Source organism: Odocoileus virginianus, chromosome 3 (assembly GCF_023699985.2).
Source record: "Odocoileus virginianus isolate 20LAN1187 ecotype Illinois chromosome 3, Ovbor_1.2, whole genome shotgun sequence".
Taxonomy (NCBI): domain Eukaryota; kingdom Metazoa; phylum Chordata; class Mammalia; order Artiodactyla; family Cervidae; genus Odocoileus; species Odocoileus virginianus.
Window position 1 is genome coordinate 41,129,462 of NC_069676.1, and position 27,359 is coordinate 41,156,820.

General features: G+C 58.5%; 1 protein-coding gene and 1 long non-coding RNA gene across 3 annotated transcripts; one reads left to right on the forward strand and one right to left on the reverse strand.

Moving 5' to 3' along the window:
- The first annotated feature begins 3,762 nt into the window (after positions 1–3,762).
- Positions 3,763–27,124, forward strand: CSNK1G2 (casein kinase 1 gamma 2). 2 transcript variants are annotated; one of them, XM_070465341.1, is made up of 12 exons: positions 3,766–4,039; positions 17,960–18,391; positions 24,309–24,349; positions 24,475–24,544; positions 24,623–24,771; positions 24,876–25,110; positions 25,184–25,269; positions 25,355–25,439; positions 25,539–25,687; positions 25,791–25,874; positions 25,976–26,082; positions 26,211–27,124. In XM_070465341.1, exons 2-12 carry the CDS (start codon positions 18,208–18,210, stop codon positions 26,263–26,265), a joined length of 1,245 nt encoding a protein of 414 aa, XP_070321442.1. In that variant the 5' UTR covers positions 3,766–4,039; positions 17,960–18,207; the 3' UTR covers positions 26,266–27,124. The 2 variants fall into 2 exon arrangements, with proteins under 2 accessions (XP_070321443.1, XP_070321442.1); XM_070465342.1 differs by lacking the exon at positions 26,211–27,124 and having other exon boundaries at positions 3,763–4,039; positions 25,539–25,662.
- On the reverse strand, positions 11,578–12,817 carry LOC110122723 (uncharacterized). The gene is made up of 2 exons (XR_002309320.2): positions 12,409–12,817; positions 11,578–11,767 (listed from the first exon to the last, which is right to left on the reverse strand). It is a non-coding gene; the product is annotated as an uncharacterized lncRNA (long non-coding RNA).
- Positions 27,125–27,359: the final 235 nt, after the last annotated feature.

The window sequence follows — 27,359 nt, forward strand, 5'->3', positions numbered from 1 at the left end:
TCTGCTGCCCCCTTCTCCTGCCCTCAATCTTTCCCAACATCAGTCTTTTCCAATGAGTCAGTTCTTCACATCAGGTGGCCAAAGTATTGAAGCTTCAGCATCAGTCCTTCCAATGAATATTCAGGGTTGATTTCCTTTAGGACTGACTGTTTCATCTTGCTGTCCAAGGGACTCTTAACAGCCTTCTCCAGCACCACAATTTGAAAGCATCAGTTCTTTGGGGCTCAGCCTTCTTTGTGGCCCAACTCGCACATTCGTACATGACTGCTGGAAAAAGTTTTGACTAGACCGTCCTTTGTCAGCAAAGTAATGTCTCTGCTTTTTAATATGCTATCTAGGTTTGTCATAGCTTTTCTTCCAGGGAGCGAGCGTCTTTTAATTTCATGGCTGCAGTCACCATCTGCAGTGATTTTGGAGCCCAAGAAAATAAAATCTGTGACTGTTTCCACTTTTTCTTCATCTGTTTGCCATTAAGTGATGGAACTGGATGCCATGATCTTAGTTTTTTTGAATGTTGGGTTTTAAGTCAACTTTTCACTCTCCTTTGACCCTCATCAAGAGGCATGATCCAGCATGACCTCATCTTAACTGATGACATCAGCAAACACTCTTATTTCAAGCAAAGTCACCTTCTGAGGTTTCAGGTGGAATATGAATTTTGGGGAGTGCTAAAAAGGGTCAGGCACAACTTAGCAACTAAACAATAAACCCATACCTCAGCCCTAAGAGTGGGGCAAAGGCGTTCCTCGTGGGGACCCCTTGGGGACAAGTAGGACACTGTATGTCCTGTGCTCAGGGAACTAAGCCTTTCTAGTTTGGTGGGATTTCAGGTCTTGGCAATGAGAAGTCAGGGTCCCAGGAGACCTGGCGAAGTTGAGATGCTTGGTCAGCCTACGCTATACAACAATGGCAACCATGCAGCGGCAGAAGGCCATCTTCTGGGTCGTATTTCACACAAATCAGGTCCTTTGGCCTCCGTTTGCTGACTGGTCCCTAGAGGAGACACTGACTGGCTCACGAGCCAATCAGAGATGGCGGGGCAGTCACATGGTACAGACCTGGTTGCTTGGGACTGTTCTCAGAGGATGATGGGTAGACCCCTGGAGTGAAGTGCCCTGGGAGCTTCTGCATCCTTGAGGCCTTGGTTTCTTTCTTGGGGGCTGCACCATGCAGCATTCCCTGACCAGGGGCAGAACAGTGCCTCCTGCAGTGGAAGCACAGAGTCGTCATGGCTGCGCCGCACAGACTCTTGTCTTCTGACCTTGCTTTATGTTTGGTGGCTCACAATACCAAATCACTGGTTAGCTTATGTTGCCAGACCTCGCCTGCAGCCACTGGGACTGGGGTGGGAGTGCTGGGCCCACCCTCTACTCACTGGTGGGGGGCAGCTGAATTGGAGGTCAAATCTGGGAGACACTGGGCACTTTACTTGGGCTCCATAAGCCTCACATTCCACATTTTGAAAATGAGGATATCTGTGTCCAAGTTCCTGCCCCACTGGGGGAAAGACCTGGCCATAGGGAGGGCTACTACTTCCATTCAGTTCAACAAAAGCACATGGCCCCCCAACTTGTGTTTGTGTGCTGGAGCTGGACAACCAGGATGCAGCCCTGAACCTGTCCTGGGATCTTTCCATGGACCTGCCTCTTTCATGGGTAAAAGAAACAGAAGAGAGCATTTCCTGTTTGTCTCTTGCTGAAACCCACAGCTGTTTGGGATTTATTAGAAAGCTGGGATGTTGTTTGACTTACCCTTGAGGGATGGGGGCAATGGGGAGGCTAGCTCATCCTCTTTACAATGTTATCTTGTTAGAGCCCCAAAGGGTTGTATTTTTTTCCTATCCCAACTTTCCCAAATGGTGTCCCCATGATCAAAGCTGAAACAATGCAGGAACATGTGGGCCACATTTGAAGTGGGTTAAAAAAAGAGGAAACTTTGAAACCTGTTTGCTTTTTCACAGATCCCAGGTGATCAGAAAGAAATATGTCCATGTGAGGCAGAAGGTGCTATGCTGGCAGTTCTTTATTCACTAACCCATGGATTCTCATGAAGTACGGGAGTCGGGTATCATTAGCTACAATTTACAAAAGAAGATGAAGAGGACCAGAAGGGGTTAGTTACCTACCCATAGTCAGACAGCCTCTGGCTGGCTCAACCCCAGGCGTGGCCTTTCTGCAGTCTTTCATCTGCACAAGTCACCCTGCATTTTACAGAATCAAGGCTGGCGCTCAAGTTTAATGCTCTAACACCTCTGGAGGGGAGGCCACCATGCCCTCTGCTCTTACGGGAGTTGAGCACTGGAGAGCAGTTTTGTTTTTTGTTTTTTTTGAAAGCTAAGAATGAAGAGAAGAGGACAGATGGGGCCAGGAAGTCTGAGTAAATACAATTCCTGGCTCTCCAGAATCTGGAAGGACCTTAGAGTCATTGGTTGTTTCGTTCATAACAAATGAACCACACTGAACCACACATGGTGACCACACAGACTGAGTTTATACTGTGTGAGGGCACAGCAGTGAGCAAGGCATATGGTCCCTGGTCTGGCATGGCTGGTGGAAGAGGTGGATTTGAAACAAAGGTAAGGTTCAGGTTGGAGGGTGAGGAGCAATTGAGAAAGGACAACAGGGGGACGTGACCTGGGCTTTCTGGAGGTGTCAATATTACAAGGGGGCGGAAGGAGAAGTGGGGCAGAACCAGCTTTAAAGCTCTGCCATTCCGCCGTTCCCCTCAGGTTTAATTCTCCTTCCCCGCTTTTGGCCGCTGGACAGCAGGACGATAATAAGAGACCACGGAAATCTTCCTTCCATGTCCCACATCTAGCTTTTGGCCTTTAGGGTCTGCCCTTCGTTAATTTTGCCCCAAGCCACCTTATAACACCACCTGAAACTGTCCTGTGTATTTAGTCTCTTGTCCTGTCTATCCCCCGCGCTCAGGAGTGAGGACTTGCTGGGAAGCCATGCCAAAAGTCTAGTTCACCATTCTATTCTCAGAGCCGCTAGCAGGCACTTAATAAAGACGAGAATGGATGAGTCTCCCTCCACCGTAAAAATTCCCCCCAGGAACAGGCTCCAGGTGGAGCAGGGTCTCACTGTGGGCCCCTTGCCAGTCGCCCCCGACTGACACGGTGCGTGAGCCAGCACTCTGCAGATCACACTTGTTGAGTGCCAGCTTGCGTGCCAGGGCCCTAGCTCAGCCAGAAGGCCCAGCTGGACCAGTACCTTGGGTGACCCCCTCCTTGGCTCCTCATTGACGTCACCGCTTCTTACCACGCAGAGACGCGCCGCCCCGCCCCCCGCCCATCACCTATAGCCCTCGCCGCTCCCAGCCCCACCCAACCCGACTCCAGCCGCCCGCCCCGGAAGTCGGCGGGTCCCCGCGCTGACCACGCCCCGCGGAACCGCCCGGTCGTGACGTCAAGTGGCGAGACCTTGACGTCACAGAAGCGCGGTGGGGCGGTGTCGGGGCGACAGGCCACGCGTCGCCATGGCAACGGCGGGGTGGGACAGGGTCGGCGGCGGAAGCCCCGCCCCCCCGGGAGGGTGGACTGGGCCCGGTTCCTTCTCAGCCTCTGCGTGTCCTCACGGCCGCGGGCCTCCGGTAGTCCCGCGGGCTGTGGCCCGGCCACCCTGGGGCGGCCGCAAAGCGCAGCGGTTGTCGCGCGGCGTCACCCGCTGCCGCAAAGCGGCGGGCGCGCCGTCCCGGCCCCGCCCTCAGTGACGTCTCGTGCGCGCCCCAAGGCCGCCAGCGGCTGCGCAGTGGGCGCCGGGCCCTCCCCCGAGACGCTGGCGGCGTAAGCGCGGGCCGCGGGCGACGCTGCGAGACCGGGGCGAGCCGGGCGCCCGCGCGGCGGGGACGGCCCGCGCCCAACATGCGGAGGCCGGCGGCGGCGGCGGCGCGGGAGCGGGAGCGGGGACCCAAGCGGGCGCCGGAGCCAGAACCGGAGCACGAACAGGGTCCGGAGCGGGGGTCCACGCAGCGCTGCTGAGGGAGCCCGAGTCGCCCAGTCCGGCGGCGGGGCCACGGCCGCGGCGGAGGCTGTCAGGTAACGACGCGCGCGCCCTCGCTGGCGGCGGCGGACACGCGTCGCGTGTCCTGCGGCCCCACCCCCGCGGACCCCCAGACTCTCTGCTCATATATCTAGAAGACTCCTCAGACCCTGCACCCCCTACACGCCGCAGTTCGGACCCCCGGACTTCGCAGACCCCCACAATGTGGACCTGCTTCTGTGAACCCTTGCACTCCCCACTGCACCCCCCCACGGCGACCCCAACTGCTTCTACAGCCCAGTGACCCCCACACGGTCGACCCAACTCCTCGTTTCCACTCCCTTGCACTCCAGACGTTGTCGTTGCCAGTGATTCCCAAACTCAGGTCCTGCCACTTCTCACTCCCTACAGATCCTCACACTACTGACCTCACTGTACCTCCATTTCTCACTCCAGACCCTACTGTTCCCTCACTTCAGACCTCAGTGTTCTCCACGGATTCGTCACTCCTGACTGCTGGCCTGTCCGTCCCTCAGCCCCACCCCACCTCCCTCCTTCACTACCTCCAAGTGCTCAAGCCCACTGCCCACTCCCCGTGGCCTCCCCCTCTCCAGCCCTCTCCGCTGGACCCGTCGCTCCTCCCCACGCTGGCGCGCACACTCGCCCCTTTGTGGCCCTGCAGATTTGTGGGGGGAGCTAGGGGCAGGAAAGGGGAACAGCAGGAGGGGTCTGGGCTGGGGGACCTGTTGTGGGACGCTCAGGAACTCCCGGCACTCGCCGGGCTGCGCCTCCCCCTTCCGCCGTCGCCACCGGCTTTGTTTTCCGGAAACACTTCAGATGGGGGGGGGGGGGGGGCGACGTCTGCGTGCCCGGCAGCCACACCACCCCCTCCCTGTCCTGCGCTTCGCCTGCTCCCTCTGCCCCAGTTTTCTCAGGGGAGGCGTTCAGGACCGGGCTGGGGGCCTGAGGGAAAGCCCTGCCCTGACGTCCGGGGCGTCGTCCTGGGCCGGCTTTGGGCAGCTGGGTTATTCCCTTGGCCTCCGGATGGCATTGTTTGCAGGAAGCGGCCTGGAGGGTTCCGTGCACGTAGGTGGAGTCCAGCGTTCTCTCCCCAGCCCCTTCCATAGGGGGCTCCAGACCCGGCCAGTGTCTGGGGCTCCCGGGGGTGTCCACACATCCATCCTGAGGGGCTTCTGGGCAGCCCTGCCCTGGGGGACATAGACAGGCTCAGTTGGCGTTTCCTGACCCTCAGGGGCTCCTTTGGCTCAGGGTGTGGGGGATGAGGGGGAAGCACGAATCTGAGGGGAGGATGGCTCTGATAGGGAAGGGGGTAGCCCTGCGGGGCTGGATGTGGCCCCCGAGGGGAACAGGCTGAGCTGCTGGGGGAAGTTTGTGGTCTTTGCAGGGAGTTTGTTTTTATCTGCTGTGTTTCCACCGAATTGTGACCTGCTCTGGGCTCTGCAGCTGGAGGTTGGGGTGGGGGGCGGGCTGACTATAGCACCCTCAGGAGTACACACTGGGCTAGACAAGACTTTACTGGCCCATTTTGTTGTCTCTGGAGCCCCAGATGTTTAGTTCAACCGCTGCGGTGGTATCTGTGGCCTGACCTCTGAGAAATGGAATGGGGGTGGTTAGTGTGGGCCGGGAATCTAGCTGGTGGGGGGCAGCTCCCAGATTCGGGGGCCAGTTGTGTCTACTGCATCTGGCAGTGGAGAGAGGGAAGGAGATCTGGAAGGAGCTGGCTGGACCTCCACCCCAGCTATGGGCGAGACCCCAAGGTCCGCAGCGGGCATTGGGCAGGGCTCTGGTGTTTTACCCCTCTGCTGTCGGGCCTTCTTATCTGATTCTGGGTCCCTCTCATTTCTCTGAGGCGGGTTGGGGACAGGTATCTGGTCACCTGGCTCTGAACTGTGACAGCAGGTCCTGTGAGCACAGACTCCTCTGCACTGTGGCTTCTGATTCCATCTGAATCTCCTCCTCCTTCTAACTACCTAGTAATTACCTCTGGGTTGCAAGAGGAAGTAGGTGAGTTTTTTTTTTTTTAATAAACTGAAAGCATCCTGTCTGCTCATCCAGCTCCGGCGAACCCAGCCAGCTGAGAGGTGTTCCAGACAGCCGCGGGAATTTGGTGGTGGGTCTGAGCAAGCACTCAGGGAGGGCCCAGCCCTCCCAAGGCAGTACTGGGGACAGGGGCACATCCCCTGGACAGCATGGGATACCAGGAACGCCTTGTCCGATGGACTTGCCATGGCTGCCTCAGAGGTGCAGCATTTCTCTTCAGGGCTGTTGTGGGGCTTGGTCTCTGCCTTGGAAAGTTTCTAGACTTACCCTCCTCCCCGCCAGCACCACAGAGGCCTTACAGGGAGGCTTTACAAGGTCTTAGTCTGGGGAGGGAGTTGGCAGCAGGGCTGGGGGGTGTTGGACAGGTCAGCGTGGTGGGGGGGCACCTTTGGTTTCCCTGGAAAGGGTTTTTGTAAAGGAGTTGTATATACGGGTTGGGTCGTGGTCATCGTCAATGTCTAGTGTTTTTCCGGGGCTGTTGCACCTGATGGGGGCCTTGCCGTTGTGATCTAGGCAGCAGGTGCTCTCTAGCCACGAGTCAGGATTCTTTCTGTCGCCTGGTCAGGGACCAAGGCCTGGTGGTGCAGAAGGTCCCACCTTGAGCAGTTCTGTGTCTGCCCCACCCTACTCAGGCACTTTGGGGGCCTTGTTGGGTGAGTCTTCAAGCCCCCTTTCTTTCTACATATGAGTAAATGAGGCCCAAGTGACCTTCAGGAGGAGGACCTTCACTCTGCTGAGGCCTGTGCTCCTCAGGAGTGCCCCTGCATGAGTGGAAAGGCAACGGAAGTCTCTCCTGCAGGTGGCGAGCGGGGGCACCTAGGTGCAGATCAGGTCCTGTGTCATCCTGGGTCACGGCATGACTGTTCAAAGGTAGAAACAGATACACCTCACGTGTCACGACTTCGTGTTGGTTCATGACACACCTCAGAGTATTAAAAAGTTGTGCTTAAACATCACCCCTGGCGTGATCCAGCATGATACCCATTTTGGAGGTCCGGCCATCCCCACCCCAGGTTGCAGGGCAGGGTTGCAGGGCAGTGTCGCTCACTGTGGGGTCCGCAGCCTCTATGGGACCTCGATGAGTGTTTGCAGTGCCCCTCATGCTTGCTGCGGTCTCAGGGCCCAGCTGATGGGCATGTGGCAGGGCTCTCTGGGAGCCTGGTGGGTGACCCAGAGGGGCTGCGTGCGGGGCAGCTCTGGATGGGGAGTGGGCCAAGATGAAGAATCCAAGGGAGATAATTCTGGGAAGACCAGGGGCTTGAGAGAGAAGAGGGGTGCAACAGAGGGACGGGGCTGGTGCCTAGGGCGCAAAGCCCTGAGGGCTTCCTTCCTTATGGCTTCTAGAGTTGGCTGCGGGCTCATTCCAGGCCCACACTGGGAGCCTGGCGTCTTATAGGAACCTGATCACACCATGTGCTAGGCCGCACCTCCCCAGGAGCCGCCCACGGAGACCTACGGGCCTGGCAGCCCTTTGCTTGTGTGGCTTAACCTGAGGCACTGGCGGCTTTCAGGACCCCTTGTGCCCCCATTGGTGCCCTGCCTTGGCGTCTACTCTCACACCAGCAGGGAGCAGTCGTGGGGCTTTTTGCCTGGGCCTAGTCCTCCCTTCACCTGCCGGCCCCTGGACATGGGCGTCTTTCCTCTGAAGCTATAGGCAGGGGTGTCAGACACGCTGTCTAGGCCGAGTCTGTCCCCTCCGCCCTATGGGGCTGGAGCGGGTCATTCTCTAGGGCAGCCACAGAGGGACAATGTCCAGGCGTTGCCCAGTGGCAAGGCAGTCAGGTCCAGTGAGCACCCACCTCAGGGTTTCCCACCAGCCTGCTGTGCACAGTCAGATGCAGCTGAGGGGCTTGCAGGTACCCATTTCAGAGGCTCCCTGAGCCTGTCTCTGGGCCTCCACAGGCCCCCTTCCTTTGCCCCTGGGAGCAGAAAGTCTGTGGAAGCAGGTCAGGAGGGATACTGCTCCTGTGGACCAGACATGGTAGCTGGCTGAGGTTCCCCCACAGGGCAATGTCCCCTGCTCTTGCCTCGGGCCGCCCTCCTGCTGGCCCAAGGGTGACCCGCAGGGTCCCTCCTGGTTTATTTCTGGTCTCCAAGCTGTGGCTGGGCTTTTGGAGCTTCCTGTGTGGCCGCCTTGGGGAGAGTCTATGATGAGACCCTCAGCCCAGAAGCTCCAGCCTGGCTCGTCCCCGACTTGTGCCCCCAACCCAGGCATGCTGTAGGGCATTCCTGGTGTCTCTCACGCCCTGGCCTGGACTTCCCAGTCCACAATGGTCATGCTGGTGCCCTGGGGGCAGGTGGTCCCAAGTCTTTTGGAGGCACACGTATCTGTCAGGACCCACAGCCACTGCCCCTGATACAGACAGGATGAGAGCTATGTGGATGGTGGACAGTGTGCTGGTTAGAAAAGCAGAAAGAAACAGGTGACCTGTTTATCTCATTCAGTTTGGGGTATCTGAGATACGGTCAAACGTGTAGTTGGTGTGAGAGGTTACTGTTAAGATAGTTTACATCCTTCATACTTGGCTGTGTGTGGCTTATCACCATTTGGAAGCTAAATTTTCATTGGAAACACTCTATTTTAACAAATACAGAGCTTGAGTAGAAAAACATCAGGGCCCTGGGGACTGAGTCCTGCCGGGAGGCTGTCGGCACTGCTGTCAGGCGTGGCCAGATATTGCTGATAAAGCGTGGGGCACCAGGCGCAATTGTAGTTCCTGACAAACGGTTGAAAGTTGCCTGGTATAAACGTACCCCGGGTGGTGTGTGGGACACACTTGGAGTAAACGTTAACTCGTTGCTTATCTGAACTTCTGTTGTCTGCAGGGTGTCTGGGGTTTAATCTACGTCTGGCCACTCCGGGCTGCGTCCTTCTGCTGTCTGTCTGGGGCTCAGGGCTGCATTGTCGCTGGTGGGTTGGATTTGGAACCTATGCGATCAGGTGTGGTCCTTATAGGCAGCATCTGGGGGCAGGTAGGGCGTCTGGTGATAATGATGCAGCCTCTCGGCCAGGGGTTTTTGCCCAGCTCATGGCCAATCTGGGGGACCAAGTTTGGAGTGCTGCCAGCTCATGGGAAGAGATGGGCCAGAGGCCAGCAGGGTGGCTCGGGTGGGGAGAGCAGCCCGGGGTGGGTGCAGGTAAGCATGAGCCTGGTGGCTGCCCTGGCCAGTTTGAAGAGCACTGGGTGAGCAGTGGGTGAGTTCTGTGTCCCCTCGGCCTGGGCCAGCGCTGCTGGGGAAGACCAAGCTCTCCTTCTTCCCCTCCCTGCCTTCTCCCTGGCTTCTGCGTCTTCACTTCCTGTGGGTGCACACCTCCTGATTTCTGTCTGAAATGGTTACCGCATCTGTCACAGGAGTGGGAGGTGTGACTCTGGCAGCTGCCTGAGGGTCGGACTTTGACCCACACTGGACAGAGGAGCCCTGCTCTGGGCCACCCGCCCAGCCCCACGCCCTTCCTGACAGCTTTATTGTGATGCCACACACTACATTGGCTTTAATTAAGATATAACTCACAGACCATAAAGTTCACTGGAGAGGAGACCTCAGTGGTTTTAGTATATTCACAAGGTGTGCAGCTATCACCAAAGTCAATTCCAGAACATTCTGTCACCCCAAAAGAACCACAGCCCCCAAGAACCACTACCCCACTCTGTGTCTGTGGATCTGCCTGTTCTGGACATTTCCCATTAGTGGAATCGCACACTGTGTGTCCTTCTGTGTCTGCTGCTCTCACTGAGCATCGTGTTCTCAGGGTCTCTCCACGTGGTCATGAGTGTCAGGGCTTCACCCCTTTTCTTGGTTGAAGGACACTCCCGTGTGGAGGGACACGTGTGATCATTGGGCTGTGTGGGCCTCGTAGCCGTCATGAGTCTAGCGGCTGTGGATGCCTGTGGGCTGTGCACACAGGTCTGTGTGGACGTGTTCTCAGTTCTCCTGGGTGGACACTGAGTAGATTGAATGGTGACTCTTGTGAGGAATTGCTGTGTTTTCTATGGTGACTGCTTCGTCTTCTGTGCCGCCTGCCGTGGAGGAGGGTCCTGTTTGTCCCTCTCCAGGTTCTGTGTCCTGCCCTGGGTTAGGGTCTGACCCTTGGTCATAGTGTCTCTGCCTCCTCCGATCCTGAGAACCCTGGCCATTTTCTGGAAGACCATCTTCCTGCTGCCCTGCACTTTTCTGGAGTGCCAGCCCTTCAGAGGACATGGGCCAGGGCTGGCCTTGCCCCTTGATGTCTCAGACACCCAGGCCGGCCCGTGGTCTTCCATCCTGGCGCCCCTCTGAGCGGGTGTGTGGGGTGCCGGGAGGGACTGCAGCCCCACCGGGCCAGGTGCCTTGGCCGTGTTACCATCATCCCGTCCTGTCGTTGGTGTTTTTCAGGGGCAAAAGACACACACACATTGAGGAAAATGGGTGTTTCGGCCAAGCGTGGGAAAGTTTTGAGAACTCACTCAGAATCTAGGTGGTAGGCATTGTTCACATGTCAGTGATGTCCTTCCAAACCCCCACACACCATGGGTGTGTTACAGGCAGGTCTGGCTGCTTGCTGTGCCCCGCTCCCCCCTGGGAGCGGCCGTGGGTCTCCTCCTCCTTGGGGCGAGAGACCATTGCAGCTGCGCCCACAGGAGTGAAGCCATCCTCCCGGCGGCGGCGTGCGCTCCTGTGCTTTGGCCTGGCCCTCCCGCTGCACCAGGTCTGGGGAGGCTCCAGTTCGGACATGGGATCCTGTGTGGCGGGCGGGTGCTGGTCCTCCCCCCACCACCAGTCCTGAGCAGAGGGACTGGGTCCTTGTCTAGGATGTGCTGACCTCTGAGGACCCGTCCAGACTAAAGGAGACATCTCCCCCAGCAGGAGAGCTGGGCGGGTGAGTGATGCTCGGCCAGCTCCAGTAAGACGGGGAGACAGGGCATGTGGTTTTCTGGCGGGTCTGCAGGTGCTCCGGCCCTTTAATATCTTTAATGTCTGCCCGCACAGCCCCCTGCCCTGGGCTGAGGCTACACACTCTGGAGGGTGGTCCAGCCCAGCTCTCCTATCCCCCTCCCCACCGTTCTGAGCTCAGGAGAGTTTGCACCTGCTAGCAGAGGCCAGCCAGGATTCCAGTGGGCATGGGGCAGGCACCGGGCACCATGGAGGCTGCCCTCAGGTCATCAGGTGTCTCCCCCTCGTCTGGCCCCAGAGCCCATGTCTCCATCATTCTCAGGGCTCGTGTCCCCACCCGGTGCTCAGCTGGGGCTCCGTCTTTCTCTCTGACTGACTAAGGCGTCGCCTGTCCTCCCTGCTTTGCTCTGGGGGTCGTGGACCCTGACACCAAGGAGCAGCCGTGCTCCTGGCTGGTGCCTCTGTGTCCCTGGGACGGGTGCTTGCTGGACTGGCGGCACGGTGGGCTCTGTGGTGGAGGCCGAGGGGCTGGGCGGGTGCTGGGCTGCGGGTGCAAAGGCCCTGGGCAGGAGTGTGCCCACCTGACACCATGTAGAGGGAGGGGGGGGGGTCTGGGGGGCGCTGCCAGAGGTGGTGGAGGTTGTTTTTTAAATAGACTCTGTTTCAGAGCAGTGTTAGGTTTATGGCGAGTCTGTGGATCAGTTTGGGGTCCCTGTGGGTCACACCTCAGTTCACTGTCATCCATGTCGCAGCTGATGGACCGGTGCCGGTGTGTCATCCTCAGCCAGGGTCCGCGCTTCCCCCGTCCTCTCTGCCCCAGGCACCCCAGGCTCTTCCAGTTGTCGGCTCTCCTGTGGGGGGTACAGCTGTCTCCGTACGTGTGTCTGTCTGCTCACTTGTGGCCCGTGTGGCCGCCTAGCCCCGGCTCTGTGCCTTCTGGTCCCTTCTCAGCAGGCGTTCCGCGGGTTGAGCACCTTTTGTGTCCCTCCCCATCCCTCTTCTCCCCATCTCTCTCTCAGCCGTGGGGGTTTTCAAGTGTGCCCAGGGAGCCAGCTGGTGGTCACTCCAGCAAGCGCATGGCCTGCTGACTGCTGGGCTGGGGCCGTGGGGTTTGTCATGCACATGTTTAAGTCCTTGGAAAGGCTGCAGGGAAAGTGCTCTGCATCCCACATCCTTCTGGGCTCGTCTGTAACTTGGATGAACCTGCGCATCTGCCCACACCTGCTCTTCATGACCCTGAGCGTGAGCTCTGACCATCTTCCTTGCCCTTCTCAATGAACCCTGCATGTCCTCGCACAGAGCCTTTCCCTCAGGGTTGCTGCAGCCCCTGCCTGGGTGCCCCCTCCTTTCCCATTTATCCAGGGTTGTGTTCCATTGTCTGTAAGTCCCTGGTCGTGAACCATTTCTGCTTGATTTCGTTTGGATGCTGACCTCGTCCTGGGGTCTGGTCCCCGTTCTCGGCCCACTCCCTTTCTCTGTGCTGTGACACTACCTGTCAGTGACCTCAGGCTTCCAGGCTGTGGCTGGCGCATCTCCAGAGCCCGGGCCCCTTTCGGGGAGTGGTGCGTGGATGGCACCACCTGGAACTTGGGATACTCGTAGCTGCTGGGGCCCAGGACCTGGGTGACTCCTGAGGAGGGGGACGTGTGTGTCCAGAGGTGCTTGAGGGGGCTGTGGCCAGGATCACCCTGGAGCCCTGCGCTTCTCAGGTGGCTGCCACGGCAGAGCCTGCAGGTGTGGTGGGGCCACCTCCAGGAGGGAATCTGCTGCCACTCCTCCAGATGTACCCTGCCTCTGGCCCAGGGCTGTGTCCATGACGTCAGCAGGGACTGTGACATCACTGGGTGGAGACGGTCAGAGAAGGGGGTTCCTGGGGCCTCTGCCAGGGGGCCTGGCCCTGGCCCTGACAAGATGGAGGACCCCCAGGAGAACGCAGCAGGTAAGCCCCCTGAGCTGGAAGGCAGGCTGTGGGTCACTAGAGGTGTGGGCTGGGAGGGTTGGGGGTAGGCTGGGAGCCCTGCCTGCTTGGGGTTTAAGTTCCCCCACGAGGACCTGAGCAGAGTCCACATGCCTGGGGGCCTTCCCTGAGTGAGGAGTGAGTCCAGGTGCCCTTGGGAGGAATTGGGGGCACGCTGGTGGGGTGAGACTGGCTTGCTTTAGGGCCGGGTGTTGAGAATTAGTGCCTGTGCTGACATCACACACACCTGCTTCCTGGTTCACCAGGTGTGCCGGGGGCACCTGTTGGCTTCCGGGCTCCTGGCCGCGTTTGACTCTGCTTTTAGTCCTGTGTCCACTCTGCTGTTCCTGCACCCCGCAGGCCAGCCAGTGACTCGCTCTGGCCATCCCCCCCGAGGTCCCAGGAGAGGACCCAGGAAGACCCCTGTGGGGTGGTAGGTGGTAGCTCCTGTTCATGGATTGAGTAGGTGCTGGCGTCCTGTCTCTGGGAGGGTCAGGGTCTGGCCTCCTCACCTGTCTCCTTGGTGTCCACTGTCCCCTGCAGGCGGTGACCCTGTGGTGGCCACACACCTGCCCTGTTGTCCAGGGGCTGACAGATGGGGCGGGCCTCTGGTGTCTCGTCAGGGCCACGTGGGCTGGCGGGCTGGGCTGGGGCAGCACACCCGCCACAGCTTCTAGTTTGAGGCCTGGTCGCTGTCCGTGTGCTGCACACCAGGACCCCCATGACTCTGGGCATGGGGGCCGACACGGTGCTCCTGGTGCAGAGTCTCACAGTAGGCAATGGGCGTTACCGGGGTCCCCGAAGGCAGCCCTGGAGGAGGGTCTGTGGGGGGCAGTGTCCCTACCCTGAGCCTCGCGTCCTGTACCCTGTGGTCTCCCAGCCAGCCCGAGGGCACAGTTCTCCTGGCTTTGCTGCTTTCAGAAGGCAGCTCTGCGAGCTCAGAAAGGTTTGCAGCTGGAGGCCAGACAGAGGTGAAGAGGCCGCTGTGGATCTCGGGGTGGGGCTGAGAGCATGACCCGCCTTGACCAGGGGTCACGGCTCAGAATGGAGTCTGTCAGGGCAGGAAACCGGGTGTTGCGGGTGCCCTGTGCTGCTGACCGGGGAGGGCCTCCCAGGAGAGTTGGGGGTTGGAGTACAGGGAAGTAGGGTCTGGAGGGTTCCTTGTATGTGTTGTCCGGGCAGAGTGATGTTTGGTGATGCTGCCCCATAAAAACAGTTTGCACAAAGTGGGACGCAGACCTTAGTCCCTGCCTGTGAGGGATGAGTAGGTCACAGCAGCGGCATGGGGGACTGCAAGGCCCCTGCCCACCATTCCTCCATCGACGCGGACGCACCCACATCTTGTTGGCCAGGAAGTCTAGCCCCAATCTCCAACCCTCCCCTCCCCTCCTTTGTTCCCAAGTGGTCTTCCTAGTTGGGCCGCTGTCCCTCCAGACCTCCATGCGTGTCTCCTCCATCCCCTGGGTGGGGGCCCTACAGTGTCCTGCCACGGCCATACACTCCCTGACTCTTTCTCTGCTGCTTGTGGGCGGGAGCGCCTGGTGGGAGTGCCCGCAGTGTCCTCAGGCAAGAAGACAGAAGAATGCAGACATCTCCTTGCTGTCTTTGACCTTCCCGTGGGTTCTACGACCACCTCTGTGCACCTTTGTGGGTGGGGGTGCGCGTGCAGACCTGTGTTTTAGTTAATTTCCTAGAGGAAAGAAAATCTGGCAGGAAACCACTTCTGATTGTCCATCCGGGGTAAGGGGCTTTTGGTGTCCGCTTGTTGTGGAATCTGGCAGGATTTCAGAGAAAGGAGGGTCACCTGTGCAGGTGTGTTGCCTGGGAGCAGGAGGTACCCAGATGTTTGCAGGGCAAACAAACATTCTCTGCAGGAATCCCACACTGGCGTGTTACCGAGTCATGGGCACAAGCTCCCATGCAGTCAGGTGTCCGGCTGCTCCGAGCCTGGCTGCACCCTGGCCTCCGGGCTCACCTCCTCTCAAGGTGGGAAGGCCCTTGTCCTGCCTCCCTGTGAAGACCCTCAGCCCATCAGCCCGTCTCCTGCGGGTGCTGTTCCCACAGGCAATGAGTGGTTCACAGGAGTGTGTCTGGTGCTGGGTAGGGGGAGGGAGTGCTGGGGAAGGCATGTGTCTGGAGGTGGAGCGGGACCTTTGGGGAAATGCAGATCAGAATCACCCCGAGGCAGCAGAGGGCTCTGGTGGGAGCGGGACAGTTGACGGGAGGCAGCCTCCAGTTCCTCCAGCAATTAAGCTAGAGCCTCCACCTGACCCTGCCATTCTAGCCGTAGGTAGTGCCCGGGAGGGGGACAGCACGTGGCCTCCTGGAAACTTGTGCAAAAGCACTGTAGCCACTCTGTTCACTGTGGCCCAAGAGTGGACACAGCTGGGTGTCCTTCTATGGGTGAGTGTGTCCCTCCACACCCAGGAGCATCCCTCAGCCATGGAAAGGAGAGAAGCCCTGACACTCGATACCACGTGGACAGGCCCTGAGGACACGACGCTCAGGAGAGAAGCAGACACAGGACACACAGGGCGTGAGTCCACTGGTGGGAAGCGTCCAGAACAGGCCGATCCATGGACACAGAGAGTGGGTTCCTGGTGGTCAGGGGCTGAGGCGGGTGACTGCTGATGGGAACAGGCTTCCTCTTGGGGGATGGAACATTCTGGAGCCAGAGGTGATTGTAGCACAACTCTGCAAGCATAAAGCAAGGTCTAGTAAGAGCCGTTGATCTGTCCTCTCTGGAAGGGGTTGTAAGCCCCGTGGTCGTCGTCTCCAGATGTGAACAAAGATGTCCCAGGAGCTCAGAACCAAGCATGCAGTCTCCACCCCAGTAGGCTTGCTGGCTGTTTTGTGTGCTTTTAAGTTTTATTGGAGTAGAGTTGATCGATAGTGTGTTAGTAAAGGTATATAGTAAAGTGAACCGGTTGCAGGTTTACACGTATCTACTCTTTAGATTCTTTTCCCACATAGGTCATTGCAGAGTGCTGAGTAGAGTTCTCTGTGCTCTACTGTAGGTCCCTATTAGTTGTTTGCTCTCTACTACATATTAATGTTTTTAATGTAGTTATTTACTTGTAAATTTGTAGCAGCTGTTCACAGTTAACTCCCAAATCCTTGAGGTTGAACAGCCTCCCCCCACAGGGAACTGTGGGCAGTTGGGGCTCAGCATGGCCCCTTGAGGTGGAGGCTGGCCCGTGGAGTGGGGCGGTGGGCAGCCTGCTCTGCTCTGAGCCCCCGGCTCCTTGGTCAGGCTCCTCCCTCCCTCCCTCCGGTCACTCCTGCTGTCTAGTGCCCCCTTGGCATCGCAGTGGTTCCGGCCAGTCTCCCATAAGCGCAACCAATGGAGATGGAGGTGTAGGCGGAGCAGCAGCTGCTTGGCCAGGCCAGCGCCCCTGAGCCCGGTGAGGGGGGGTCTCGTCCACAGGTGCCAGGGCGCTGGTCTCAGAAGGGGCACACACTGCTGGTGTAAAAGCCGCATTCACACGGCCCCAGGCTGGGCCCTTGCTTGGGGGTGGACGTGGCCGCCAGGAACCCCAGCAGCGGTGGAGCTGGGTGCGCGGGTCTTGGCTGGGGTCGGATTGTGCACGCTCTTCATGTGGTTGGGAAGCGTGGGAGCCGCCGGCTGTAAGCAGTGAGGTTTGGCCTGAAGCCCGGGCTCCTGCCTGTCTGGGACTCTCCTGGGCTGTGCCCAAGCGAGGACTGGCATGTACGCTTGTGTGTGAGCACCCCGGCCTCAGTCTTACCAGCTTGTGGTCCTGCCTCTGGGCATGTACCCAGGGGGTCCCCTCTTTGGGGCCTGTTCTTGGCACCTGTGCCGTCAGTGACACACGGGGGCTGCCTGGCCCTTCTGTCCATCAGCACGGGAGGCTGTGTGGGCACCCATTCAGGGGCTAGGGCACCAGGCTCTACAGAGCTGATCCTGCTGAAACCTTAGGGCCCTGGTGTTGGTACGTCCTACCCTCCGGGAAGGAGCCGCCTCTGGCCTCCCCTCACCCTGGCTGTTAAGTGGGCGTGGCCTTCACCAGGTGTCAGCCCTTGAGTGCCTGGTAGGGAGGGGCAGAGGTGTGAGCCTCACAGTGGCCAGTCGGGGCTAGGGAGGTGTTAGAGGAGGACGCTAGTGTTTTCTCTCTAGAGAGATTCCTGTGACTTTGGTGTGAGAGAACGGGAGGCGGTGAGGGCCTGTTGGAGGGTGCAGTAACTGTGGTTGAGAGAACGGGATGGCTGGCAGGGGACACCCTCCTCTGTCTTGCACACAGGGTGACTGGTCTGCACTGGGGAGTAGGGAGGGCTGGGGGGAGGGAGGAACCCACACCACAGACACAGCCTGGGTTGCTTCAGGGCACCTGCCCCATGTGTCCACACCCCCTAGTTTGGGCTGCTTCTCCTGCAACCTGGGGGACTTTTGGGGTGCCTGCCATCCGGTCCACAACCCCAGCTTTGTACTGGCAAGGCCAGGCCGGACTCACCCCAGCGACATGTGCACAGCCAGCCCTGTCAAGGCAGGGGGCCGCTGGGCCAGATGAAGCCAGGCTGGTGTTGGCTTCCGTAGCCCCTCCTTGCCTGCTTTCTGTCCTGCAGCAGCAGGTCACCCACCTAACCACAGGGTCACGAGCTCCTGGAATGAGGCCCAGGGACCTCTATGTCCCCTGGACATTGGGTGGGGGAGGGAGGGGCATCTCTGGAGTCCCCATGTCAGTGGTGGGGCCTATCTCCGAGGCCCCCGCATGTACTGCTCTGCGTCTGTCCTCTTCTGAGGGCTCAGTGCCGCGTGGCAGGGGCGGGGGTGGCGCCTCGGTCACTCGATTGGGCATCTCCCCTGCCGGCAGAGCCATCCTGCAGCCCTTTGCGGGGGGAGGAGGGTGGGCAGCAGGGAACGCTTGGGGTTCTCAAGAGGCCTGAACCTCCCACCCCTCAGCCCCCAGAAGGCTCCAGGTTGCACCAGTGCCTCAGAGATCTTTCCAGAAGGAGGTTCCACCAGCAGTGAACGCCCAGTCCCAGGTCCAGCCAGGCTGTGCTCTGGACCTCAGGGCACGTGTCGGGGAGGCGCGTGTCCTTCTAACCTGGGCCTCTGTTTCTCCTCCAGCCGAGACCCACGAGATTTGAGCCCCCGGGACCCGTCAGCAGCATGAGTCCTCCCCCCGTGCGCGACCCGGAGGCCACCGAGATGAGCACTGCGGCCGGGCCCTCGCGCGCCCCCGCGTCCCACTAGCTGGAGCGCGCCGGGCGCCATGGGGTGTTAGCCCCGAAGAGCCGCCGCGACCGCAGGTCTCCGTGGAGCCGGATTTGCACGGCAGCAGAGTCACCGTGGAGAGGCCAGGGTACCACAAACTTATGGATTTTGACAAGAAAGGAGGGAAAGGGGAGTCGGAGGAGGGCCGGAGAATGTCCAAGGCCGCCGGCCGGGCCAGCCATGGCGTCCGAAGCTCGGGAACCAGCTCGGGGGTCCTGATGGTGGGCCCCAACTTCCGGGTCGGGAAGAAGATAGGCTGTGGCAACTTCGGGGAGCTCCGGCTAGGTGAGCCCCGCGCGATCACATCTGGGGCCCTGGGGGCGGTGGGAGTCGTGGGGACGGGACACAGGTAAGTGCGTGGGGCTTCTGCCACCAAGGAAGGAGCAGTTGTGCTACGGGCTCCTGGCCCATGGTACCTGACGGGGCAGAGCGGAGGACGCGTCCCTATCTGGTGGTCATTGCCCAGCTCGTGTCTGCTGTTGCCAGTGTCAAATGTGTCCGGCAGCCCTGTGAGGCTGGTTGGAGAGGCCCGGCCAGAGTCTGCACCTTGGCAGATTCCGAGGGCGCTGGGGTGGGGCCGGCAGAGCTTCCCCGCCCAGGCTCCAGGGCTCCTGGTTAAAGGGCGGGGCCAGGCTGCTGATGGCAGGAGTGTGGGCGGGGGAGGCACAGACACATACACCACCACCCCCACACCCCCCCCACCCCCACACCCCCGCCATGGGTTCCTCCCAGCCTGGCCTGCACCGCCCACTGCCCGACCGCAGCTTCCCCTGATGTGGCTGAGATTCAGCCCTGCTGCGCAGTTAAGCATCTGCACGTGCTGTCACGGACACACACACCCACTCACACCCCCGGGTCCTGCCCTTGGCATTTGAGGCGGCAGTCTGAACCGCACAGGTCTGGGTAATTTTAACAGAAAATGCCTTTTAAGAATCCAGGTTCGGTTGTTGCTCCGAAACCCAGATACGGAACACCGCCGTGGTGCGTGCTGTGCCCTTCATGTGTAAAGGTTGGTCAGGGCTGGAGCGCCAGCGGCTTTAGCGTGGCACCCCTGCCCGCCCTCACTGCTCAGTCACGTAGTTTCCTGCGCCTGCCTACGTGACTCTGGGTTCCTCTCTCTTCTCGTCCTGCTGAGGGACTGGTGCCCAGGTCTGGGGTGTTGTGAATAAAACCGCCCCGGGGTGCTCTTCTAGAGTGTAAGTGCTTATGAGGGACCGCCAGACTGGTTTCCGGAGCCGGGGAATCTCTTTAAACCCTCCAGGCTGCACAGGAGAGCGCTGGATTTCCCAGTCTCCTCTGCACTTAGGATTGCCCGCTTTCCATTCTGAGCATGTCGGTGGGTGTGAAATGGTGCCTAATATGGAATTCATTTGCTTTTCCCCAGTGACTAATGCTGAGCCTTGTTCTGTGTATTGTGTCTTGTTTTCTGGTTGTTTTCAAAGATTTTTCTTTTTTTTTTAAAGTTTTGGCTGCTCTGGGTTTTCAGAAAGGTGGGCGCACAGGCTTTCCCTACTTGCAACAGGGGCTATTCTCTAGTTGCAGTGCATGGGCATCTCGTTGCAGTGACTTCTTGTTGCAGAGCATGAACTCTAGGGTGTGCAGGGTTCAATATTTGCAACTGTCAGGCTTGAGAGCATGGGTTCAGTAGTTGTGGCACATAGGTTTAGTTGCCCCATGGCATGTGGGATCTTCCCTGACCAGGGATTAACTGGTATCCCCGGTATTGCAGAGTGGAGTCCCAACCAGTGGACCACCAGGGAAGCCCCCAAAGATTTCTTTTTATCTTTGGCTTCAGATTTTCATTCTGCCTTGTTTAGGTATGCTTTTCTGTTTATCCTGCTCGGGGTTCATTGAGTTTGTAGGATTTGCATGCTTCTTCATTGAATTTGGGCAAAGATTGCCATTATTTCCTCAAATACTTTTTCTACCTTTGTCTAGTCTCTTCTCTTTCTCGTACTCCAGTCACTTATGGTCAGGAGTGTGTTGTTGTTTTGTTTGTTTTTGGTTGCGTTGGGTCTTCGTTGCTGTGTAGGCTTTTCTGTGTTTGTAGTGAGTTGGGACTACGCTCTAGTTGCAGTGCATCAGCTTCTCCTTGCAGTGGCCTCTCCTCTTGCAGAGCACGGGCTCTGGGGTAGCTGCAGCACATGGGCTCAGGAGTTGCAGCTCCCAGGCTCTGGAGTGCAGGTTGTGGCACAAAGACTCAGTTGCTCTGTGGCATGTGGGATCCTCCTGGACCGGGGATCTGCATTGGCAGGCAGATTCTTTACCACTGAGCCACCTGAGAAGCCTGTCAGGAGTGTTTGATGCTAGCCCACAGGTCCCTCAAGTTCCTTTGAGTTTTTTCGCAGCTTGTTTTCTTTCTTCAATCTGGACAGCTTTCATTTCTTTATTGTATGTTCACTCTTTTTTTCCTTCTGCAGCATCTATAATAGGTACATCCACTGAAATTTTCATTTCATACATGGTATTTCTCACTTCCATTTGATTCCTCTTATTTTTCCTGTTGAGATTTTTCCATCTGCTTGTTAATTTTGCCCATATTTTCCTTTAATTCTTGAATATACTTAAAGTAGCTATTTTTTAATTGGCATATAGTTGATTTATAATGTTGTGTTAATTTCTACCTTACAGCAAAGTGATTTAGTTACACATATATAGACATTGGTTTTTTTTTCATCTCTTTAAAAAATTTATTTTTGGCTCTGTGGGGTCTTACTTGCTGTGCTCAGGCTTTCTCTAGTTGAGGCTAGCAGGGGCTGTTCTTCCTTGCAGTGCACTAGCTTCTCATTTTGGTGGCGTATCTTGTTGAGGATGGGTTCAGTAGCTGTGGCTCAGGGATGGAACTTATGTTCCCTGCATTGGCAGGTGGATTTTTATCGACTGTACCACCAGGAAATGAAGTTATTTCATTTTTTTCTATGGCTGAGTGGTGTTCCATTGTATATATGTCTCACATCTTCAATCCACTCATCTGTCCATGGACATTTAGGTTGCTTCCATGTCCTGTCATGGCTACTGTGAACAGTGCTACTGTGAACATTGGGGTGCATGTGTCTTTTTGAATTTAGAGTTTTCACCAGATATATGCCCAATTGGAGGATCATATGGCAGCTCTGTTTTTAGATTTCTGAAGAATCTGCATATTGCTCTCCACAGTGGCTGCACGACCTTACATTTCCACCAGCAGTGTAGGAGGGTTCCTGTCTGCAGTATCTATTTTAAACGCCAGTGTCTAGGGTCCCTTTGATTCTGTTTTTCCTTCTTACGGTCCTGTTCCGTTTTTCACATGTGTACTGATGTTTGATCAGTTGTTGGACAACGTGGGTAGCACCTGTGAGGTTTGGATTATGCTTTATCCTGGGGACTCATCTTGAACCCATGAGGGGCTGGCTCGCAGCTTTGATAGGCTGGCCCAAGAGAAGACATTATTTAAGGGCTGGAGTCACGCCCCTCCCAATACATGGGCTCTCCGGGTTTTCAGCCGAATGGAGGGGAGCTCAGGGAGTCTCCGTGCCCTGGATGCAGTGTCTGCAAGCCTGCTCCTGCCCTGGGCAGCCCCTGGCATCTCCCTTCTGCTCACAGTGTCCCTCCTGAGTTGTTCTTCATCAGGCCTCACAGACTTACTCTTCACACACTCTGCCGAGCTCAGAACACCTGAGGTCCACGGGGAGACTGTAACCCTGGACTTTAGTTGCCTGCGTGTGCACAGACCACACATTCACCTTAAACTCAGCTGAACCCCAGAGCTTACACATGCAGCAAAACATGAGGTTTCTACCACAAGACATAGAAGAAGATCACTATTTACTGGAAGGGACCAGTTAGACATCATCGAAGTTTAAACATCCAGAAGTTTTGTTAAGAGCAGGAGCAGCTGCATACTGGGAGGTGCTGTTTGCAGAGCACCCCTGGACAAAACGCCAGTGTCCACGGCACAGGAAAAGGGTATGGCTCAGTCAGAAGACAGGTGGTGCGATTAAAATTGGGGTGAGATCCAAACAGACACCTCCCAGGAGCCAGCGGCCAGGTGGCTGGGGGTGTGGAGGGCAGGACAAGCCAGCAGACCTGGCCAAGAAGTGACGCGCTGCCGAAGGAAGGCCTCCTCTGGGGAGGTGAGTGGGATGTGCTCTGTCCTGATGGGGTGGGGTGGCACAGAGCTCATGTAGGGCTCTTCAGTGATAAATGTCGCTTCCCAAGGGAAAAACAGGGACTGAGTACAGACTATAAAGGTAGTCTGCAGGCTGGAGTACTTAGGGAACAGGGGACTGAGGTCTACAACTTTGAGACGCATCTTGAGAATAAACAGGTGACAACTGTGAAGCCGTGCGGCAGAGCAGAGCAGACCATGAGCTGACGAGCCTGGCGGCAAGGGTGCAGGCTTTGTGCCCCCGGCTCTTGTGTTTTCTGTTTCTGAAGCTTTCATAATAAAATGTTGGGGGGGACACAAGAAGCATGCCTGTTTTTTACTCAAAATCTGACAACCAGGATGAGATGGAGGTTTTCTCTCCTTGCCCACGGGTGTCTTATCAGAATGGAAGAATAGAGGCTACAGGAGGGGTTCTAGAGGGTACCCTTTCCCGACAGCAGCAGTGAATGGACCAAATGTGGAAAGATGGGACAGGAAGAAACATGCGTGACCCGTCCAGACAGCCTGACTGTCCATGTGTGGAGGCCAGAGTGGCCGCTCAGTAAGCAGGAGGGAGTAAGTTTAGTAAGGCTGCTGGGTGTACCAGCATGGATCAGCTGTATTTCTCCTTTGGAGCTACAGTTGGAAAAGAAACATTTAAAAATCTACCCTCCAGGTGCCTCCAGGATAAACCTAACGAAGGTGGTATGCGCCCTACGCTGAGCACTAAGCGCATTGTGAAGTTAATTCCCAAGACACGATTCCTCTGCAGACTTGGGGGCCATGCTGTCAGGTCTCTGGGGAAATTGACCAGCTGATTGTGCACCACAGGGGAAACCGAGGCCCTGGAGGAGCAGGGGCTGAGCTGAAGACCCCAGGCGGGGGCCACAGTGATGGGAGACCCAGGATGTGGGGAGGAGGGAGCAGATATGACAGGCATGTGGGCCCTGGCTTCAGCCTGTGTGGTCCTACAGATCGGTGTCTCAGCCACCCCATGAGTAGGGCAGATGGGCCCAGCACCTTGGGCACTCAGACTGTCCCACTGCAGGGGGATGGAGGGTTAGCTGAGGCCTCTTCCCACGCTGGACCCTCTCAGAAGTAAGATGCAGCAGTGGGGTGATTCAGCATGAGGTCTCCTGGGGGCACAGCACTCAGGCCCCAGAGGGTGGCCGGCTGGTGCTGAGAGGGGCAGAGGGTGCGGCAGGTTGCTGGGTATGCACACAGGCTGCCGCCCCTGGGCGCTGTCTGGGGCTCAGCCAAGGGTGGCAACTAGCAGGTGAAAAACTGGCCTGCTCAGGGGTTCTGGAACTTTTGTGTTTGCAATTTTACGAGGTTGAGCACAATAGCTGGTTCTCCATGCACACCTGGAGGGCCAGGTGGCTGGTGAGGGGCGACGGGAGACCTCCTGCCGCAGGCATGTCAGTTTCTAAGCCAAGGACGCAGGTTACTTTCCTCCCAATGGGCTTTGTGCTGGGAAGCCTCAGGCTGGGGAAGGGGCTCCTGGCCTGGGGCCCTTGCTCCGCAGTGAGGCGGTAGGGCTTGTCCAGCAGAGGTTTACAACTTAACTATTTGGACTTACGGGTAGGGTGCGGTTTGGGGGGCGCCCTCGAGGGTCCCTGGAACCAAGAGGGTGAGTGCTGGTCAAATGGCGTGGTGGAGGAGGGTTCAGAGAGCATCTGGGGACAGAGACAGGGTGTGGGGTTGTGTGGATGTCTCCTCCAGGTCTCCGGAGCTGAAGAAGGGCCTTGGGGTCACCAGGACTGTTCTGTGTTCACTCTTCTAGATGGGAGAAATTGGAGTGCGTGGGTGTGCTGGCGGGAAGGATCCCGCTGAGGACAGGGGAGCAGCCCCTAGTGGGCGGAGGCAGGGTTGGCCTGGGGACGGGATGGGTGAGGGTGCTCACAGCCTGGGGGGAGCCCCTTGCAGGCATCCTTTTCCCTTCCAGACTGGGAAAGGAGGGGACAAGCGCAAGGAGTGCTGTGGGGGGAACAGGAGATGCCTCTTGGAGGGGTGGGTGGTTCGCGCGGTCTCGAGGGCTGGAAGTCCCGCGGACCTGACGTGCTGCTTCTCCCACAGGAAAGAATCTCTATACAAATGAATACGTAGCTATCAAATTGGTGAGTCCAAGCCCTCCCCCTAACCCCAAGCGGCAGCTGTCCCGATGGGCCTGGCCAGGGTCAGGGCGGGAGGAGGGCAGGACCACGCCCTGCGTACCGCCCACGCGTCCTATCGTCCCTCCCAGGAGCCCATCAAGTCCCGGGCGCCGCAGCTGCACCTGGAGTACCGCTTCTACAAGCAGCTCAGCGCCGCAGGTACCCCAGGGCCGGGCGTGGGGGAGCCGGGGGAGCCCGCCTGCGCTCCGCGCTAGTCTGTATGTCCTCCATCCGCAGAGGGCGTCCCTCAGGTCTACTACTTCGGCCCGTGCGGGAAGTACAACGCCATGGTGCTGGAGCTGCTCGGGCCTAGCCTAGAGGACCTATTCGACTTGTGCGACCGCACGTTCACGCTCAAGACGGTGCTCATGATAGCCATCCAGCTGGTGCGGGCCGGGCTGGGGTGGAAGGGGCGGGGCGGGGGAGGGGCGGGAGTTGGGGGCGCAGAGAGCGGGCTGAGGCCCACCTACCACCGCCCGCGCACTGGCAGATCACGCGCATGGAGTACGTGCATACCAAGAGCCTCATCTATCGTGATGTGAAGCCGGAGAACTTCCTAGTGGGGCGGCCGGGCACGAAGCGGCAACACGCCATCCACATCATCGACTTCGGCTTGGCCAAGGAGTACATCGACCCCGAGACGAAGAAGCACATCCCGTACCGCGAGCACAAGAGCCTGACAGGCACGGCACGCTACATGAGCATCAACACGCACCTGGGCAAGGGTGAGTGGGTGGCGTCTGGGCCGGGCAGGGGACGGGGGTTGGGAGGGCCGTGCTGACCTGCTGTCCCCCGCAGAGCAGAGTCGCCGTGATGACCTGGAGGCGCTGGGCCACATGTTCATGTACTTTCTGCGCGGCAGCCTGCCCTGGCAGGGTCTCAAGGTGGGTGGGCCAGGCCGGGTGGGCAGGCCGGAGGTCTCCCGCAGGTGGGCGGGCCGGCCAAGGTGCTGACCGCACTCCCCCGCAGGCCGACACGCTCAAGGAACGCTACCAGAAGATCGGGGACACCAAGCGGGCCACGCCCATCGAGGTGCTTTGTGAGAGCTTCCCAGGTGAGAGTCGTCTCCCCACGTATCCTGGCCCCCTTGCTCTGCAGACCCCTGCCCAGTGCCCCCGCCCCGGGCCTCCACTAGCTCTGTTGGTGTCTGCAGAGGAGATGGCCACTTACCTGCGCTACGTGCGGCGCCTAGACTTCTTTGAGAAGCCAGACTACGATTATCTGCGCAAGCTCTTCACCGATCTCTTTGACCGCAGCGGCTTCGTGTTTGACTACGAGTACGACTGGGCCGGGAAGCCCCTGGTATGTGGAGGGAGGGGGGCTGGTACGGGAGGGGCCCCTGGCAGGTGGGGGTGACTGGCAGGGGCCCCCAGCCCAGCCTCAGCTGCTTCTGGCTCTCGTGCAGCCCACGCCCATCGGCACGGCTCACTCCGACCTGCCCGCGCAGCCTCAGGTTAGAGAGAAAGCCCTGCTCTACAGCAAAAACCAGGTGAGTGCCAGGCTAAGGGTCGCACTAAAGTGTGTGTGTTTTGGGTGGGGGTGGTTGTGTCAGGCGGGGCTCACATGACTCCCCGCCCCCTCCCCCCGCAGGCACTTAACTCCACCAACGGGGAGCTGAATGCCGACGATCCCACCGCCGGGCACTCCAACGCCCCCATCACAGCCCCTGCAGAGGTGGAAGTGGCTGACGACACAAAGTAAGGCCCGTGGCAGGAACGGGACGCAGAGGTGTCCTGGGTCTGCCCCCTCGCGCCCTTGCCCCTCCTTCTCCACCCTCACCCCTTCCGCAGCTTGTGCCCCCTTCCATCCTGTGTCCCCCTTCCAGGTGCTGCTGTTTCTTCAAAAGGAGAAAGAGAAAATCGCTACAGCGACACAAGTGACCCCAGGGCAGTGACCCCCGAATCCTCCCGCTGCAGCCCCCCGGGGCCAGCTTGTCCACGGCCGCGTTGGCCACAGCCGGACGCAGACTGCAGGCCGGCAGCGCTGCCGCCCCCCGCGCGGGGTCACGACCTTCACATAAGACTTTGGCCGAGATTTCTACACCTGTGTCTAGTCCTCCCCTCTGAGAGCATTAACTATTTAAAACAAGGAAAAGAGAAACCACGGCGGTTGCCCTGCCCTGTGCCCCCGCCCGCGTCTGCTGAGTGAGTAGAGCGGCCGCCAGCACCGCCGCCCGCCCGTTAGTGTCATAAAGTCCAGCTTGTCTCCCTCGATCCAAAGGCCGTTTTCTCGAGGGGGCGCTGCGGGGCGATGCTGCCGGGGGTGAGCCCGCCTTGGGTCTCCCCAGACTGGAGGGGAAGGCGGGGTGGGGGCGGCCCCCAACCAAAATGCTGCACCAAAGCCTGGGCCGGCAGGCGCGGCCCTCAGGGGTCCTGGGCACCTGTCGGCGGAGCCGCCGGCCTGAACTTGGGCTGGGGGCGGCCACCTCGAGGCCCGTGGGCGGCGCGTGTGCGGGCTCTTCGTGTCGCTCCGCGCTGCCGGCCGAGCCTGGAGACAAGCGCCTTAAAGCCCGTCTGAGCCCCGCAGGTGTGTGTGGAGCGGGCAGCCCCATCGGTGCGGTTCCAGTGGTCCCCTGGGGCTGCGAGCTGCGGGCAGAACAGGTGGGGCGTCTTCGCGGTGCGTGCGTCTAGGTCTGGCTTTACAAAGTGTACAGAAATGGCACTTCCGTTTCTCTGATGCTTCCTGGAAGCCATAGAACTTAGGGGCTTTTTTAAAAAAAATAAAGGAAAATGAAACCAATTCCCAGCATGGTGTCCAGTCTGTCAAAGGGGTGTGTCTAGGAAGGGACACGCAAGACTGGGTGTCTGGAAAGGAGGCACACGACTTGGGGAGGGAGCCAGGGAGTAGCAACCCCCAGCTCAGGAGAAACGGAGGTGGGAAACAAGAGGACTGAAGTGGAGATAAGAACCGGGTTGGTTTATTGGGGGCAAGTGGGGAAATCAGTTAACCACATCACAGTGAGAACAGAGGAGCC